The 19,705-nt window shown below is 34.0% G+C and overlaps 1 protein-coding gene across 4 annotated transcripts in view; it reads right to left on the bottom strand.

The window, feature by feature from the left end:
- Window positions 1–15,417, bottom strand: part of LOC113740051 (uncharacterized) — a 31,108-nt gene extending 15,691 nt beyond the window's left edge. Inside the window, exons 1-20 of one of the 4 annotated variants that reach the window (XM_072084661.1) lie at window positions 15,203–15,417; window positions 14,926–15,048; window positions 13,514–13,671; window positions 12,920–12,964; window positions 11,830–11,908; window positions 11,657–11,730; window positions 11,092–11,198; window positions 8,437–8,619; window positions 6,638–6,835; window positions 6,325–6,538; window positions 6,159–6,233; window positions 5,682–6,025; window positions 5,048–5,225; window positions 4,400–4,652; window positions 3,988–4,324; window positions 3,546–3,726; window positions 3,295–3,435; window positions 2,934–3,195; window positions 2,384–2,839; window positions 1,488–1,951 (exon numbers count right to left, since the gene is read on the bottom strand). In XM_072084661.1, the coding sequence (XP_071940762.1) occupies window positions 1,488–1,951; window positions 2,384–2,839; window positions 2,934–3,195; window positions 3,295–3,435; window positions 3,546–3,726; window positions 3,988–4,324; window positions 4,400–4,652; window positions 5,048–5,225; window positions 5,682–6,025; window positions 6,159–6,233; window positions 6,325–6,538; window positions 6,638–6,835; window positions 8,437–8,619; window positions 11,092–11,198; window positions 11,657–11,730; window positions 11,830–11,908; window positions 12,920–12,964; window positions 13,514–13,671; window positions 14,926–15,048; window positions 15,203–15,271 (3,941 nt within the window). In that variant the 5' untranslated portion in view covers window positions 15,272–15,417. Of the gene's footprint in view, window positions 1–1,487; window positions 1,952–2,383; window positions 2,840–2,933; window positions 3,196–3,294; window positions 3,436–3,545; window positions 3,727–3,987; window positions 4,325–4,399; window positions 4,653–5,047; window positions 5,235–5,681; window positions 6,026–6,158; window positions 6,234–6,324; window positions 6,539–6,637; window positions 6,842–8,436; window positions 8,620–11,091; window positions 11,199–11,656; window positions 11,731–11,829; window positions 11,909–12,919; window positions 12,965–13,513; window positions 13,672–14,925; window positions 15,049–15,202 lie in introns of all 4 variants that reach the window. The other 3 variants (XM_072084660.1, XM_072084659.1, XM_072084658.1) reach the window with 3 other exon arrangements.
- Window positions 15,418–19,705: the final 4,288 nt, after the last annotated feature.

The following is a 19,705-nucleotide window of genomic DNA, read 5'->3' on the forward strand; positions in this document are numbered from 1 at the left end:
GTGGCATACTCAAGAAAGGGCATCTTTGTTTCCCAACAAAAGTATGTCTTAGACTTGCTTAAAGAAACAGGCAATCTTGGATGCAAGGCAGCAAGCACACCCATTGAGCCTAACTTGAGATTGAATGAAGGGAAGGATGATAGCACAGTAGATAAGGGAAGATATCAGCGGTTGGTTGGGAAACTGATATACTTGTCCCATACAAGGCCGGACATAGCATTTGCTGTAAGTGTAGTAAGCCAATTTATGCATGATCCAAGAGAGAAACACTTGCAGGCTGTCAATAGAATTCTATCCTACCTCAAAGGGACACCGGGTAGAGGAATTTTGTTCAAGAAAAATGAAGGATTGCTCATAGAGGCATATACTGATGCTGATTATGCAGGTTCTGTTGTAGATCGTAGATCAACTTCAGGATATTGTACATTTCTTGGTGGGAACCTAGTGACATGGAGGAGTAAGAAGCAATCGGTTGTTGCAAGATCAAGTGCTGAAGCAGAGTTTAGAGCTATGGCTCATGGAGTTTGTGAATTGCTATGGCTCAAAATAATACTTGATGATCTTAAAATCAAGAGTGAAGGGCCTATGAAACTCTATTGCGACAACAAGTCTGCCATCAACATTGCACACAATCCAGTGCAACATGATCGCACAAAGCACATCGAAGTTGATAGACATTTTATTAAAGAAAAGCTGGACAGTGGCATGATTTGCACTCCATATGTAGCATCAAATAATCAATTGGCAGATGTCTTAACTAAGGGAATGCCAACTTCCAACTTTGAAGACATTACATGCAAGATGGGAATGGAAAATATCTATTCACCATCTTGAGGGGGAGTGTTGAAAATCTAGAATATCTTTTTCTATGTATATCCCATGATCTCTGCTATATCCCATGATTTCTGCTCTATTTTAGGATAGAATAATTTACTCCTAATGTATTTTAGGATAGAATAAATTAGCTCCTAATTTTTAGGAAATTACAGATTTCATGGAATTGACAAAAGTCCAATTCCATTTGTATAAATGTTGTACAGAGTCTAGAACAAAAGATATGACAGAACAATTCAGTTTTCTTTTTTGTTCATGTACTTCTTTTCCTACTCAGTGACAAATGTATCAGTGGCAACTAGATTAGGTGCTTAGAGCACCAAATAAAACCTTTTTCAAGCATTGACATAGAAATTCATGCTCTTTATCAAATCAGTAATTACAACAAAATCCGGTGTCCAAAAATGCATAGCATACATCATTAAGATAGGTAGCAGCTATTTGTCTACAAACAGAGAGCTATTTGTTCATTAGTACGACCAAAATAGAGGTAATAAGAAAACAGAAAGAACTATCATGCTAAAAGACACTTAAACATGAAAAACCTGAGACCTTTCCCTAGAAGCCAAAAGCAAATCAAATCAGAGCACAGGTTTATGAATCAACTAATAATACCAGCCCAAATAATAAATGGATTAGGCAAACTGTAGTACCTCTTTGTTCCACTATCATGAGTGAACAGACAGTGTAGACTATCTACAAGTACATTGAGGTGAGGAAGCAACACTCTTTTGACAGAACCATCCTCAGTCCCCAGCTGACTGTCAAGATTTAGTAAGTTTTCAACAAACTTAAAAACACAAGATATGATCGCGTCAGATGCGGTCGTGATGGTAAACATTGAAAATATATCGGGAACAAGATTCTTCTTTCTACCCAACAGTGGCACAAACTTGATGCTTCTACTCATAGCAAGGAAGCAAGAGAATAGTGAACTTGGCTTCTCACTACTCGCACCTTCTTGCTTAAAACTGCCTATTAAAGGACTCGCTGCTGTAAAGAAATGGTCCCAAAACTCGGAACGAAAATCATGATTCTCATACTTAGCAAGAGCAGAAGAAACAATCTTCAGGCATAAAGATCTCAATTCCTTGAATTGCTTCACAGCTGTGCTAGTCTGCAAACCAAGATTACAGGTGAGAACGACCCTCACGGATTACCTTCATAATTCTCCAACGATTAATCTACTCAAACCCAGCTAGGGGACAAAGATACAGTTATGAGAATATGATCTAATAAAATAGGGTCAAGATAAGAACAAAAAATTACAAATTGAGCTGAAGCATTTCTTGTTCCTGAATGGAAAACTGTAGATGGCAATGCAATTAACAATAATCCTGCTAAAACTCCCATATATGCACCACTGGTTCAGAGGTAGAGATTAGTAACCAAATTTCAAATTCATTTTTCCAATATTAGGTTCAAATACTGCATTAAAATACAAAGGAAAAAGTTTTTAAATTAGGTTCAAATAAGGCATTAAAGTACAAAGGAAAAAGTTCTTAATAAACATACTAACTGAACTAGTTAAGCACAGTTTCAAGCTTACCACAATATCTATTTCCCTGTCAACAATATCATAAGCTGCTGCCACATTGAAGCCAGAATCTGTTAGAGATGGTTCTTTGCATTTTGAGCTCTCTAAAGCAGCCGTGCAGCTTTCGAGTACCCGTACAACACAGCCCATTAGTAGATTAAGAAAAGGATTTATATGGTATTCATCAAAAACAGCTAAAATCTCTTCAATGACATGCAAGAAACCAAATTTCTTCTTCCAAGAAAGCCGCTTTAAGCCATCCACAGTAAATTGCTTCAAGATGCTAATTGAATCAAATTCATCCTTAACGCTCTCTGATGAACTCAAAAGACACTGTCCGCTCACATCAGCTGTTACTGAAGTACCTTGAAGAGGCTTTATCAACAAGAAAAAAAATAGAGGAAGCTCTTGAATGTCAAGCTCAGCTAAGAATCCAAGTATTGCCCTTCTCTGATGTACACTTGCATGCTGGGTTAAAAATAGTACAAAAATCATTAAACCAAATGACATATGTAACAACAGTTAAAAAAAAAAATAAGCATTCCAGAACAAACAAGAATACCTTTCGAGAAGCAAGAGTTTTTAGTTTCTTGACTTTTGGTACCAATATCCGAATGACAATAGGCACAATGAAATCCCTATGATGTTCATCGATTTCATTAGATTCCCTGGACAAGCTCCACGTCGTTAGCTCCTCTCTCAAATTCTTTGCATTGATCAGATCTTTCAGATGCTGACTGTAAGGAAGTAAAAATTCATCCTTCCAGTTTAAAAGGCAATCAAGAACCTTTAACTGTAACTCAGTATCTGTTTCATCCAGAAGCCTAGAAAATCCCAATAAAAACAGCATGAGTGTGAAAAAAATATAAAGTAAACAACACAAATCCAGCAAGCTCTAAAAGAAATTTTGAATAGGTGTAAACCTATATAGAAAAACATCCTTGATGAATTGGCTCTGATAAAAAGACTTTGGATTCCGCAGCAACCTAAACAAGTTTAACAACTCTTTAAGGGCCTCCTTCCACTCTCTGCCCTTGCAACAATGTACATTGTATAACTCAACACTGCATCATCAAACCAACAAATCAAACAAAAGCTTAAAAAAGCAATCTGGAAGAGAACAGGAAATGAGTATATCTCAAGTAGTCTTGCATAAAGCCCAATAAATGGTTACCTCAAAAGATCATCAACACTATATCCCAGAAATTTCAAGAACAAAGGCATTAATTGTCGTGACCGAGTTTCAGCTAGAAATGGAACTTTTTGCAGCGATTGAATCATTAATGAGAAAATTGTTGCGCACGGCGTACTACCACATGGGAGATTGATAGACAAATTGAAGTATCCAACCAAATCTGAGAGAAATACAAGGCTAATGAACAACGCCTATAATTTACAGCCACAAATGGGAAGCAGGAAAAGAGGAACATCTCAGATCAAGACAACAAAAACTCAAAACCAACATGTTCTGTTGTAAGTAACAATCACCAGTAAGCCATCATCATCAAAAATTTAAATTTCCATATTAAAATGAAAAGGAAACAAGGATTGCTCCTAGCAAAGATCATAGCATAACATTAGCTCCCAGAGTAAGTATAATACTGTCTGTCGCATACCACTTGACTGATTAAGTGATTGGGTACCACTTCTGCTAGATTGATCACAAGATATCAGAAACAATGACTGACAGTGGTCCAGATATTTCATGTACGGTTCCCATACAATTCCAACGTGTTGGCTTATTAGAACAGCAAGACACTCCTTAGCTGGAATCCATAAGTTGCTAAGCCGAATGTGGAAGATGCCAATCAAGCCATATAACAGGGCTGGCACATAATTCTCATCTATCCTCCGGGCAGATACATTCACCTGGATCCGGGATAATAGAAGCTCAATTTTTCTATCAGTAGATGAAGGCTCAGTAGTTTCAACTGAAAGGAGAAGCTCTAGAACCTGACACACAAAGTAATCATAGGGTCAACCTACTGACAACATTAAGAAAGGAAGTAACAGAAAAACTGCTCATACATTATCACCACGAACATCAACATTAAAGGTCTGCATAATATCATTTCCAGCAGTTTTCTCATCTGGCTGTGTGTTAAAAGAAGATTCAAACTTCAAAGGTTCATAGTGGCACAAAATTCTGAGGGTCGACCGTCGAAGCATTTGATCACAGTTGCACAGATTTTCAGCCAATATGTCTAATGCATCGATTACATTCCTGGCTGCAAGATCTGGGTGATATCTTCTAAAGCTGGTGCACCCTTTAATCACAGATCTTCATTGCAAATTAAACAAAGTTAAGAAAAGCTAAAGACTTTATAAATCCAAAAGAGAAATAGCAAGGTATTAGAGATTATGGGCCTATTCTTCTTTTCTTCATATCCTTAAAGTTGCTTTATGCAAAGTGCTGCCCAAAACTCATTAAGTCTAGTGAAGGTCTTCAAAGGAAATAGTTCCTTCCAATAGCACCTCCTGTGATGCTTTGCAAAACAACTTTTACCACCAAAATAAGCCAAAAGCAGAAGTCAAAAGCAAACAAGACTACATAAGTAGCCTATAGAGGATTAAAAAAAAATTAGAATCAGCTAATTTGTGCCACTGCTAACTGGTAGGATGAAACAAAAGCGGGTGTTATGGAGAAATAAATATTCAAAGTACATTTAGGCTTACCCAAAATGTGAATCCAAAATATCAGCTATGGGGGCTAATATTTGAGAAGATGAGTGGTATTTTTTTGCCAGATACAGGAATTTGCTTATTGCAGACTCTTCACATCCAGTTCCACTGCTGGAGAGCATTTCTTTATAAGAACCCAAAGCAGCACCAATTAGGCTCTGCCAAGTAAGATCTGCCAATCCTGTCAAGTGAAAATTTTCAAAATATCATTGATAGCAGACCTAATTCTTCCAACTCTATAGAATAGAAAGAGATTCCATTTCCTAACACATCCCAGGTAATTAAGTTACCAATAATTTTATTCTTCCTGTGATTAATCATGTGGCACAACATAATTAGGATAAAACCGATAGAGGTCTATTATTTAAAACAGAACCATCTCTTAAGGACTAAATCCACGGTATTATTTGTATACATTTCCTGCACAAAAATACCTACATGAGTAGGTTTAGAAGTTTGACATATATATATCTGATCTTAAAACATGTGGCATGGCATAAGTCTAAATGTGCTTGTACAAAGATTGTTTTACACTGAAAATGCACAAGAATTAAAGTGATGTCATGCACCATTGAATCTCTCATTGGCGTTGAATAAATGGAAATGAACAATAGAAGAAAATTTATACCAGATTCAGTCATCAGAAGCTCATCGATAGCATTTACAAGGTCCAACAGTAATGTCAGATTCTCCTGGCCATTGAACAAATAGGGATAGCATTTGACAGTCCCCCACAGGAGAGCCAGCCTGCTCTGTTCCAACTGAAGAGAAGATAAATCTCCATGTAACGAATTACTGATCATTCCTATCCAGTAACTGATGCTTTGCTGAACCAAATCATAAATTCTTGAAAGCTTGTCTTTTGAGATACCATCTAAGAACGAGAAGCTTGGCATTTTAAGATTCTCACACAATCTTAGCAGCAAATATACAGTTTCTTCTTCTGAAATGTTGGTTAAATCATTCAATGCACTGAAATCCAGTTGCACCATGTCAGAATCAACTAAATATAAGCTTCTCAATCATCATTAACTCAAGTCTATGAATAAGCAAGAACACAAAATACAAGATTCACTAAATTATTCAGAAGATGCATGAGTAATACCTTATAATATTAATCCTGAATATTTTGAGAACATTGGAGTCCCTTGACACAAGGTCTTTAAGAAAAGTCAGCAAACTGTAACCAAGTCAGGATTGTCAGACAGAGAGCTCTTTAGATGAAATAAATAGCACTAGAAGTACTAATCTGATAATATTAAAAGGATTACCCAGGATTCTTCAAACTAAATATGGGAACCAACTGACATGAAAAATCAGAGAGAGCTGACAGGTCATTAGCTTTGTGGAGGCCATCAACAATGAACAATGACAGCTGCAAGATTTTAATGACGATGTCTGTAGCTTGTTTTCCACCCTCCTCAGTAACAGGAGGAACATATGTCTGCACTAGCAACCTGACTAGCTTAAACATAGGCTGGTAATCTGCACGATAAAATGGAGTAGCCTCAGAGAAAAGAGTAAGCACCGCAAAGAAGCAGTAGAACAGAACAAGATAAAACCATAAAGCAAATTGTACTGCACCGGAAATTTTCTTCATAAATCCATTCTCCACAATTAATACGAGTACGGAGAGAAGTCGACTGACGTGCATTGAGTGACCATTGGTTACTGATTCAATTATTTCACCATATAAGCAATCCCAAATCAAATTTAATTCCACAGGCCCTGCCTCATTGCTCAATCTCTGGAAAGTCGATATGACAATTTCAAGAAGGCAGTCTGGATCTGCAAAATGTAAATATCAAGAAAGAGATACGAGACATAAATAACAATAACTGGAAGTCAAGTAAAAAGGAAAATAAATTGTAAAATCACTTGATCTAGATGAATTTCAGGAACCTAACAAACTTTGAGAGATGGATCAGTTAAAAAACATGAAATGCAGAAAACTACGAGTCACATAACATTTATTTGAGTCATAAAGACAACCTGATACCAAGGATGCACTGTAGTGTCACATTATTAGATTGCCTGGTTGAAAAGAACATCGGGATTACACTCATACCCAATCAAAATGTTAACCCAACATGAATCATAGCAAATCAGGGTTCAAATTCTTGACACCAAAATTGATAATGAACATGACATCAGCATGATCTCAGGTAACACTTTGCCAAATAGATTGGTTTTCAAACGATTTAAGTCCATCAGTTAATAGAAATATCAAAGAAAATTGATCACTCATGTGAACTGCAGTAATGACCTCAAGTAAAGGAGTTGCATAGCTTCACCATTTGACTTCACACAATTAAGTTGTGCTCTGAGAACAAGGTCATGCATCTAAATTCGAGAAGAACTAAAAATAAATAAACAAATGATTCAATAAATAAAAGTCTGGAAAGAACCGAACTTCCTTTTTTCATGAGAAGGTAAACCCACACAAGAACTTGGGGGACAAGAAAATTGAAACTACAGAACATGCCAAAGCATATAACCTAAACAAATAGTAAAAAATCTCATATAACATGAATATATGAAACACAGCATATAACACTTCATGATGATGCCCACACTGATAACAGAATATCCTATCCACATAAAGAAAAAGTAATCAATCTCCATAGTTTTATTATTCAGTGCTCTTCACACTGCCACAATCTTAGATATGACAGGAGCAAACTTATTGGACGCCCTCCTGAGCAAGACTAAACCATCTTTAACACACAAATATTCACTCGAGTCTTCACAGGGAACAGTTGACGACACCTTTCAGCCAAAAATTCATAAAGCCATCCTACTGTATCATTTTTACAACCAATAGATTCCACTTCACCTTTTAATATTTTCCCCTTTGAGGGGGACAGCTTCCTATCTTTGGCAGTCTAGAAGGATCTTCACTTTCAATCAGGATTATCTAAATGCATTTAATATACAGGTGTAAAAGTTATTGGAAACGTGTTCCTTTTAAGTAAAATGGGTACATAAGTATCAATCTATTGGAGTAACTAAACAGCATTTCTGAAGCAATAACATCACATTTCAAAAGTTCATGAAAGACTATTGGAATATTAAATCAAACAACTAATAAAAAAAATGCATGCAATTCTAGATGCAGGTAAATTAGACAATAATGAGTTGCTTATAGTGATCTAGGAATCCTAAACAAAAATGACTCTTTAAGTGCACTATATCATATGCACTAGTATTATTTCTATCAGTACCAATATCCATACTAAGAGATGCATTAGCATAGAACACAATATATAGAAAGCATATTCAGAATAGTATTGAATAGCTCCAAAGGAAGCAGGATTCAAGCATATGAAGTGACAATACATTACTGAAAAATATGAATAACATGCGAAGGCTGAAAATGTCACCTTCCAAGAGTTGATCAACGATGCTGAATAAGGACTTGTCCAATAGAAGCTGCAACACTTGTGGGGCCCTTGAATGCAATGTTGATGGCGAACCTCTTATCACATGCCACAATAATTCAGTAGCACCACTTTTCCTCTCAGCCAATGGATTCTTTACGACCTCAATCATGATTTTCCTAACACCTGCTGAGCTTAAGAAGTTAACCTATTTTTCTATTGTAAATGGAGAGTAAAAACCAACAGAAGACACTCATACGTAACAACATCATATTAGTTTGGCTCTCAACAACTAGGTAAGTAGAACCATTAAGTATAGAGACATGAATATGCCACTTCTGAAATTGATTTCTCATCAGAAGTCCAGTCAACAAAGGAGAAGGGCACATATGTTGAGATGAGAAATACTATTCCACTGATATATGTCAAAACTTTCAAGTGCTAACCAAGAGATAGAAAGCAAACTGGCCCCCAGGACAACAAAACAGGCAATTCACCCTACAAATGCCGTCACTCCTTTTCTCAAAACCATAACATCCAAATTGGTAGGCCTGTTTGGACAGCTTGAGGTCTACCTTGGAACTAAAGTTTTAACTGATGCAAGGAAGCATATGACATTAAGAAACTATAGTTTTCTGCCACAAATGAGTTATGAAATAAGACGTTAGTGCAATCTCTACATCACAGACAAATCAAAGCTTTTCATCCCTACAAAGAACAAGAAAACAAGATCAATATTGTTAAGAATCTGATAATTGAGCAACCAGAGTTCCAAAAAAAGTATCACAGGCAATATGGGAAGCAAAGTAAATCAACTTTATTTTTTTCACTTTTTTTGGCGCTGGGGGGGGGAGTTGGAAATGCAAAACGGAGAAGAAACGACATCATGTGGAGCATGATGAGCAGAGGACCGGTGCAGTAGTTGTGAAATATCAAGGTATAGAAGGAGAATCAGAAGAGAAAAAATGGTGAACGAAAGAGCAGTGTCTTCCAGAAGAAAGGAATAGCACTTGCCACCAGGGAAAGTAGAGGAGGAAAGCCTTTACTTAATTACCCAATATGATGTCCAATTCTTGTGAAGGCATCTTCCAGTGCAACAAGGTCCATGATGAAGCACTACTACTCTAAAAAACTGAGCCTCATAAAAGTAGGAGCAGTAAGAAACTTCAGCTTTGCATTATCTATTTTTCTTTTCTTTTCCCTCTTGTGAAATTTGGCTCAAGTCGAGTTCTGTCAAAGCATTCTGAAAAAGATCCCCTTCTACCCAGTATGGCTGACCTAAATAAGCAAGAGCTAAATGCCATGTCAAAGTATTTGAAGAAGGAACTCCAGCTTCTGATTGGGTGATTTAATCCTACTCATAGTACTAGTACACAACAAATATCTGCATATGCTCTAAACAAGTTCCCCAAAACACTTTGATGGAAGCTCATGACAGTAGGGACTCAATGTGCACAGTGTCTATAAGCATGTACACACGTTAGGACGTTACAAAGAAAATCTCCAGGTTCTTCTCTAAGAAAAGCCTAAAACCTTTATATCAAAAAGCTTGTTCACAAACTCATAGTAAATGAGTAATTTTTCCCAACGGTTTTTAACCATCCCAAAATTTCATACTCTTGCACTTTGATATTTGTAACGCATCCAAATGATATGGCCTCTGTAGTTTTCATCCATTAGGAAACAAAAAAAAAAGTCAAGGAAAAATGTCTATAAAGATCAGTATTTCATGAAAAATGCATCCCCTTAAAAATACTGAAAGCATAATCCTTGTCATATACAAAACTCAATAACAACATTCTTTAAACTATTTTTCATTTAGTTTGTCTTGTCTTATCCAAATCTCTAGTATGCGACAATCATAAATTTATCGTCGTCATATTTAGACAGGAGAAATGCTTAGTAAACAAGCATAAGACTATTACTTGTGGAAAAAATCAGCTATTACTCATGCAAGCAAGGAATGTAACAGATGTCACATCAAGCAAAGAGCATTCTTATTCCCAATGGAACATATTTGTTAAAAAAAAAAGGAGAGAATTCCAAGTTCCTCTATTTAAGTAAGCCCAAAGGCAAAAGTTCAACAGAATGAAGCACAATAAGTAATTTGCAGAAAAAGACTAGCCATTCACGTATATTGACATTTTTGTGCATAATCACTTGGCTATATGACCACTAAGACCTTTGACATTCATAAACCTGTACTTCAGTTCTGAGTCAACTTTTCATAAAATACACCCTAGATACTCCACAAAAAAAAAAATTAACAGATCAAACTTGAGATAGTTCCACAATAACATTCTTAGAAGAAGTTGTTCTTATAAATTTATACCCTCTCCATTCAATAACCTTGTCAAACCTACTATACTGGGACATATAAAATCACGTTCACCTTTCCTAAAACATCACTCTAATACCTTTCTTTTCCAATGTCAAAAACGTACAGAAACATGGCATTTGCTTGATTTGTAACTGGAAAGTGCAGCTCAAAGTTTCCATCCAGAACAACACAAGCCAGTACGTGCATATTTCCAACAAGAATATTTGTATCAGTTAGACTATAGATTTTCACTTTTAAATTGTATATCTACAAAACTACTGAACCTGGCCAAGTCAAAAAACTGATAACTCTTTTAACATAATAATTAAAGACAATACCTTTTATAAGCTGCTCAACAGGTGCATTCCTGAGTAAGAAAGAGACGGACTCCGCCACAAATTTTTGTATGCTACCATGTGGATAGTATCTCAGTTTCACTGTTACTCTGTTATACACAGACAGATAGAGCAAGCGAGAGAGAGAGAGAGAGAAGAAACATTAGAATTTAAAGTATAGTTCGAGGAATTTTTCTACAAATCAAACCATTTACATGATAAATACAACAGGGAAGACACACTGAATGTGCACCAGTAAATCAACAAAGCCAGTCAAGCTTCTTGATTTCCATAGATTTACTTCCAACCCATGTTTGAGTTTACTGTATTCTCTCAGATATAAGTGGATTTCTACAGATTTGTGGCAGCAATAGGTAGTACAAGAATAATTAACCTCAGTTTTCTATATTTTGTTGAGAAATACTCAAGAAATCAAAATAAGTTGTTTAAGAAGCAATTTAAAACCAAAATTTGGCATTCATATTCTCCTTACATCCAATAAAACACTTAACATACATGCACACACATATAAACATGGATAAAAGCAACTTCCATCATATGTACTTACTTTAGCACATGAATGACATCCTTTATCAGATATTTCTGCAGGAACATCATAATGTATGACCATGACGTAAAAATCTGCGGAAGCCAAATTCACAATTTCAGCATCTAGTATTCTGAATTAGATATTGCATCAGAATTCAAAACAAAATAACACAACAAGATACTTGGCTTGACCTGCTTAATTATGTCTGGATCCTTATCACCACCATTTTTCAGAAGAAATACTATAGCATTCACAATCCTCTGGAGAAAGCTGGGACACAGTCAAGGAAACACCCACAAAAAACAAGGACGCATTAGGAGTGACTTAGAAGACAATATTGCTGCGAAAGGGTAGGAATTAAGAATTACCACTGGTCCAGTCACTGAATATCATGCACTTCTAACAAAGACAAACATGCACAACAGGAGCCAGCATACAAGTTAAAATTGTTAAATTAATAAACGTTCAAGCATGAGTTGTCCATATTTCTACATGCCCCCAGGAACCCCAGTGCCAAAAAACATGCCAGAAAGGAGCAAAAGAGAACTAATTGGGAAACTCTAACTGCTAACAAAAATTGCCCTAAATGTTAAGCGGGGGAAAACTTGGGTAACAGCAAATTCATTACAATTTTTAGCAATCTGCATGCAGAGCTCATGAACTCCATCATGCACATACTGCTACACAGGAGTGTAAGCCAAAAGATTTCCCAAGCACTTGAAAAAAATGAACATAAGACGGTAATGTGATGCAGAAGAAAAATTAGTTGGTATCTATGAGTTAAGGTCGATGAATCTGTATCTGCCATTACTGTAGCAATGTAGGTTTTCAGTTTTTTTCAGGGATTGATTCTCATTATGTTCTTCTCTTAGCTGACCTGGAACTGATTGAGGGACCCATTGGATTCAATTTTTGGGAGGAAAATTTTCTTTATCTAACCCTATACAGTTGGAAATCTATAAAGTACAATGCGTTTCACTAAGTCTTGTTTAATACAAAACGTGACTCTTATATATTTCCTTCTCATAGCACTAAAATATTATGCTAAATTCTGTTTTCCTTATTCTTTTCTCTTGCTTTGGGCTATGTCACGCGAGAAGTGACACTAGCCATAATTATTGATCTCTCATTCTCAGATTCTGAAAATCCCAAATACTGAAAGAAAGGCAACAGGAAAACCTCCACAAATATACATATGGATCTCACTACAAGCATAGTAAACTGTCAGGAAAGAGAAACTTAAAAAACATGAAAGCCTCAGATAACATAAATGGAACTTACGGCAAAAAATCCTCCAGAAGATCCCTTGATAATGTGGCTACCAACCTGCCAGAAAAAGAAAAGCCACATATGCACCCAGCAATGTTTAACAATAAACCGCAAGGGAATCAATACACACTTAATTAGGAGAATGACAATCTGTAACTAAACAATACTTTATGTCAACAACTTCCATGGCAAACCAACCATCCACCTTTACAGTTTACTGAGGTGAGAGTTGAACACGTTGCAATTAAATAAGAAATGAAACAAACTAGAAAACTAGAAAATCCATAAGTGCTTGCTTTTGCATCCGAGATATGATTCAGGATGTGATTAAACCCATTTCACTAACTCAGGCCTCTACAAATACATTAGTGTAGTTCTAAAAGGTATATATTCAGAATAAATCTTCACTTGAAAAATTTTAGTTCCAATATCGAGAACATATGCCTACAATGATCCAAGTTAAAACAACAGGAAACACTAATAATATTAAAGAACCAAAAAAGAAAAAGGCCTTGAGCATTGATTTGTTTTTCCTTTCCACCATTTTCCAATCTCGATGAGACAATTCTTCAAAAACATACATAAACACCAAATTTGCAAGAATACCTGAGTATTGGCTCCAGTGATAGCCTGCTTTTTATTTGTAATCTAGAAAGCAGTTTTGAAACGATCAATTCCCTTTGCAATATAATTTGTGGTAGGGTTTGTACCAAGGGGAACATTTCTTGATAAAATGAAATAAAATCCTCGGCAGTATTTAATTCCTGCATTTGTCAAAAAAAAAAAGACAACAATATCAGCAGAATTTAAATGTGAGATGGAAGTGTACAAATTTTTGCTATCTCAAAAAAGGTATAATCATATGAAGTTGGATAGAAAGGACAAAACAAACAGCAATCTAGAAATATACAAGACACATAATAAATTGCTGACAAGTACACCCAGACAGAAGCAGACAGACCAGCCATGCCATACATTAGATCCATAACCTTGTGGATAGTTTCCAGCACAGTAACATAGAGGCTGAAAACCAATATGGAACAATGCCAAGAATCTTCTTTAGACCTTCCTGCCTAGGCAAAAATACCAAAGGAAGAAAACAAGAACTTCCAGAAAATATTCAAAACAACCCTCGCTAAACATGATTCTGATCATGTCACCTTCATAAATTACTTATCCTAACACAAACTCCTTTGCCTTGAAAACATTCTTTGGTGCATTAGAAGTAATAGCACTTCCTACTTCAAAAGGATGCCATTGATTTACTCCTCCTACCTCAAGCAAGATATGGACCACACCTTCATTTATTTCACATTAACTTTGTAGATTAAAGACAGTGCCAAAACTACTAAAACTAATCTGCCTGTATATGCCAGTAGATTAGTCCACAAAGCCAGAAGGGTCATCCTCATCTAGTCACTGTTACATCAAAACCACCAAGATTCTACACAGCATCATCAACATCTCCAAAGCACATTGTCCAGCACCGCAAAACCCCCTGAAAAATCCCCCTTACCAATTGAAATTCCCAAACTAACACACTCAAAATAAAAATAATTTTCTAGCTTCTGAATAAAAAATGAACTTTTTGAAAGATATATGGCAGAAAAAAAGAAAGCCACAACTAGATTCCATGTATTGCTTATATTGCACAAATGGCTTTCTGAATCCTTTAAAAACATAAGCAGGCACCTATAACTGATGTTTAAAACCAAATAAGTCGGAACAAAGCAGATGAAAAAGCTTTTCTTGAAATGCTACCCACTTTTCATGTAAGCTTAGCAGTTTCTCCCGATGTGCAGACATCAAATTCCAAAACCCAATAAAATATGTCTCATATTACTTTAATGTTTCCTACTTGTCGTCTAAAAATGAAATCTTTATCCTAAAAGAACAGCCAAAAAATGTACTGATATCCCCAATAAGAACCCTCGAGAAATAGCTGCACAAGTTACACCAAAAAAAAACTACAATTCAAATCACAATTACTTCAGAAATAGAAGAATATTGAAACATACTCTCCATTCAACTAGGCAATCGCGAAAAAACGTGGACCCTTCAGAAGGCTCAGCTTTAACAGGGTCCAAACTTCGGTATACATTAATATCAATCTCTGCAATTTGTTGAACATTGGACTTGTACTGCACCACCCCAAAAAAAAAACTTCAGAATTAAAAAAAAAATAATTCCATAATACTCTCGTCAACCAAGAAGGAAAAAAAATGAACAACTTGAATAAAAAGAACTGCAATTTTTTATTTGCATACAAAAAATTAAGAAAGATAGATAGCTTACAACAAATTTCTTGCTTCCCTCGCCTGTGTTTAGAGACTTTACGGCTCGAGCGTCCGCGGGCGTCGCCATTGGTGCCTCACCCAAGCTCAATCTCTGGAAAAGGGAGGGAGAAGGGGGGAGGGTTTAACTTTAAGAGGTTAGCTAACTACCGACTTCAGAAGTTGAGAGGAGGGTTTAAGGTTTTCAGTTTATTGTTGTTCCTTTTTGACCTTTTTCTTTTTTTTTTGATTTTTTGTAGTTAACTTATTCATATCCTATCCTAATCCTATCCTAAATCCTAAACTACATAAAGCGCCGAAATCCTATCCTAAACTACATAAAGCGCCCAAAGTCGAGCTACAGTTAATTGTGCCGGTTTCGCTGTGATTTCGCAGCTGATTTCGTCCTTTTTGGTCTTTTCGCAGGCTCCATGCAGCGGCTTTGCTTCCTGTTCCGCTTGTCCTCATTTCTTTTTTTGTTGCTTTGTTCCCATTGTACCCTTTCCCTTGGTTCGTTTGTAATTTGCCAATCAATTTTGTCCTTTTGTTTCTTCGATCTTTTCCTCCCGTCGTTTTGCTATCTTCAAGCCGTGTATATTGACCAAAGTATTTTTATGTTTACAATTTTACCACTTTTTTATATTTATTCCCTTACTTATTAACTTTCTCTAAAACGTGTATATTAACAAACATATTAAATATCAAAAAATATGCAGGTTGCTATATACACAAACATATTAAATATCAAAAAAATATGCAAGTTGCTAAATATCCTATGTACATCTAATAAATACAAACGAATAAAAATTCTATATGTATCTAATCAATATATATCAATATATATAAATTGATTATTGTGTTTTGTATTAATGCAGATCAATGAAAATCATATATATTTAGCATGCATCTAATATATATAAATTAATAATACTACTTTGTATTAACATATATAAGTGTTATTTATGTGAAATAATTATAATTTCGACACTATTTCTATGTTTATAATTTTCCGTCCTTCTTTATATTTATCCGCTTATTTATTAACTCACTTGTTTATTAACTTTGTTAAAAGTGTGTGTATTGAAAAAAAATATTAAATATCAAAAAATTACGCATGTCACTAAAAATCCTATGTATATCTAATACATACTAACGAATAAAACTCTATATGTTTCTAATCAATATACATAAATCAATTATGCTGTTTTGCATTAATGCAGATCAATAAAAATTATATGTGTTTAACCTATATCTAATATATATAAATTAATAATACTACCTTGTATTAACATATAATAAGTGTTATAATACTACCTTGTGTTAGCCCCTACTTAAACATTAATTACTAGAAGCAATAATTAAGACCAAAAGTTATCAAAATTTTCAACATACTTGATACGAATATAAAAATCATCCCAATAAGAAAACAAAGCAGATACAATTCATACTACATACAAATGCGAATAATACATAACAGTCGTTAACAACTTCAGAGCCGGAGAAAAAAGCTTACTTGATTAGAGGCACAAGAGAGTCGGAACAAAAACTTTGGGGAATTTCGGAAGAAGCAGAGACAGAAAGCGAATGAACCTTTTTCTGGGAAGATTTTCGATAAAGCTCTCAGCCCTAGGGTCTGTTTGATAACATAAAAAAGTGCTGAATCTGAATTGTTTCAGACATTCAGATGTTTTGAGTGTTTGATAAATGAAAATCAATTTGCTGAACTTGTTAAGCAGTGTTGAACTTGTGTGTATTTTTTTCAGCACAAGAATCCTAACTGAATGCTTAATTTTGATAAGAATCAATAGAATTACTTCAACTACCTTATCTTATGTACCAAATCCACCCTTGTTTGTTAATTATGTTCAAAATTCTTATTTAATTAAATAACCTAATATTCTCTATCTAACGATTTTTAGTTTCTCTTTCTATCTTTTTAATGACTTTCACATCTTCTCCATACTCCTCATATAATATATTTCATCTTTTATATTAATTTGATTTAAAAATAAATATTATCATTTTCATACCTAACAAATTTAAACTAATTAAATCATAGATTTTTTTTTTTTTTTGAATGAAAGATATAAGGGCAAAATTGTCAAATTAAACTTATTAAGCATTCAACTATAAATATTTATCAAACAATATAAATAGGTTTAGCATTAAAATTCAGACATTCATATATTTTTTTCAGTGCTTAAAATTCAGCAAATTAATTATTTCAGTATTCAGATTTCAGAATTCAGACTTCAGAATCCAGATCCAGTTTTATCAAACGGAACCTAACCTAGTCTTTTTCCAGTGATAGTGGTAGAGTGAAAGAACGAAACCCTTTCTTAGTATTAGTTTCTGATTTTTTGAAGGGTTAATTACAATTTGCCTCCTCAACATTAAGGAAAGTCACACTTTTCCCCTGTGGAGTTTGGAGCATGGGAGAGAAACATATTTTGTTGTTTCAATTGACTTTTGAGCACGGAAAGAAAAGAATAAGGAGGAAAAGAGAGGGGAAGGCTCTAACTATTTTATTTTGTTAAATTATATTTTCGGCCCAAAGTGGGCGGAAACGGGGAAATTAATTGAAATGAATTTAAATATTTTCAAAAGATCATTTGTTTTTCTCTATCTTTTTCACTAAGTTGACACTTATTTTTTTCTTTTCTTTTTTTTTTCCTTCTTCAATCCAAATAAAAATTCAGTATTTTTTTTCTTTTCCTTCCATATTTAATCCAAATAAGATGGAAGCAAACCATTTTCCTCTGCTTTCCTTTCCTTTCTTTTCCATTGATATTCTCTCCTTTCCTTTCCCTTCCCTTCCTTCAATCCAAACGAAGCCCGGACAAGAAATCAAAAGCTTGGAATATCAGTAGATACTCTCGTCTATGTGTAATGCTTTAACATGGCATAGATTAGTGTCATATAACAGATTTTGTGCAATTTTTATGCGTTCCAAGAATTTTTTGGACTAGTACTACTCTAACCATTGTAATTTCGAGACTATTTCTATATTTATAATTTTCTCTCCTTCTTTATATTTATCTGCTTCTTTATTAACTCGCTTATTTATTAATTTTGTCGAAAGTGTGTATATTGATCAAAATATTAACTATTAAAAAAATACGCAAATCACTAAAAATGCTAATGCATATCTAATACATAAAATAGCCTTCTTTTTATATTTATTCGCTTATTTATTAATTTTCTCCAAAATATATATTAGCAAAAATATTAAATATGAAAAATATGCAAATTCCTAAAAATCCTACGTACATCTAATATATGCAGATGAATAAAAATTCTATGTGTATCTAATCAATATATATAAATCAATTATGATGTTTCGTATTAATACGAATCAATGAAAATTATATGTACTTAACATGTATCTAATATATATAAATTTAATTAATTTTCTCAAAAATGTATATATTAGCAAAAATATTAAATATGAAAAAAATATGCAAATCGCTAAAAAACCTACGTGCATCTAATATATGCAAATGAATACAAATTCTATGTGTATCCAGTCAATATATATAAATTGATTATGCTATTTCGTATTAATACAAATGAATGAAAATCATATGTACTTGACATGTATCTAATATATATAAACTTAAAAATAAATCAATCCAATATTTATTGATTCAAAAAAATTATTCGATCAATAAATACAAATATATGATTCTAAATTTATAATTTCAAATTGTTAAAAATCCTTAATTTGTATATATTATATTTATGAATTTATATTCTTCACTATATTTCTTTTCTTTTAGTTTTTCTAATACTAAACTCTTCCACTATCTAACACACAATCTTGAATCTTTGGTGAGTTTCATATAAATTACATTCCAATCAATATAATTCATACACTACATTGCTACTCTCATTTCATAATACAACTACGTTTTTTCCCTATTTTCTATCTCATGTATTCATTGGTGATATACCCTCGCATATACAAACAGTCAACATAGGAGTCATCAATTGCTATCATACTAAAACTCGATGGATCTTTCAGTTAGAAGGAATAGAAATAACAGAAAGTTGGCCAATATTGGCACAAAAACACTTCTTACATGAAGGAAGTGTCATCCTGTTCACCTTGCTCAATGAAAATAATTATCATCGGCAACTCTTCAGTAGAGACTTTATCCAACAATCATAATTAAACGTGTCCACTACAGCTTCTTGCACATAGCAATTATCTGTTCCCTAAATTTTCTTTATTCTGCTTCCACTTATATTTAACAATATAAAAATAAACATATCGAAATTATTTCGAATTATTAATTTATCTCAACTCTTAAAAAATGATTTACATTCCATTAATTTAAATAATATTTACATCCTGTTACTCTTAAAAATTAAATACAAATCACAACAATATTACTATATCTATTTATAAATATATTAATCCAATATATTATTCCTCTATTTATTATTCCAACCCCACTATCATATAAAACACTCTAAACATTAATTATTATATAAATCTTACATTACTCTTAAACAATTAATA

This window comes from Coffea arabica, chromosome 3e, assembly GCF_036785885.1.
Source record: "Coffea arabica cultivar ET-39 chromosome 3e, Coffea Arabica ET-39 HiFi, whole genome shotgun sequence".
NCBI lineage: Eukaryota > Viridiplantae > Streptophyta > Magnoliopsida > Gentianales > Rubiaceae > Coffea > Coffea arabica.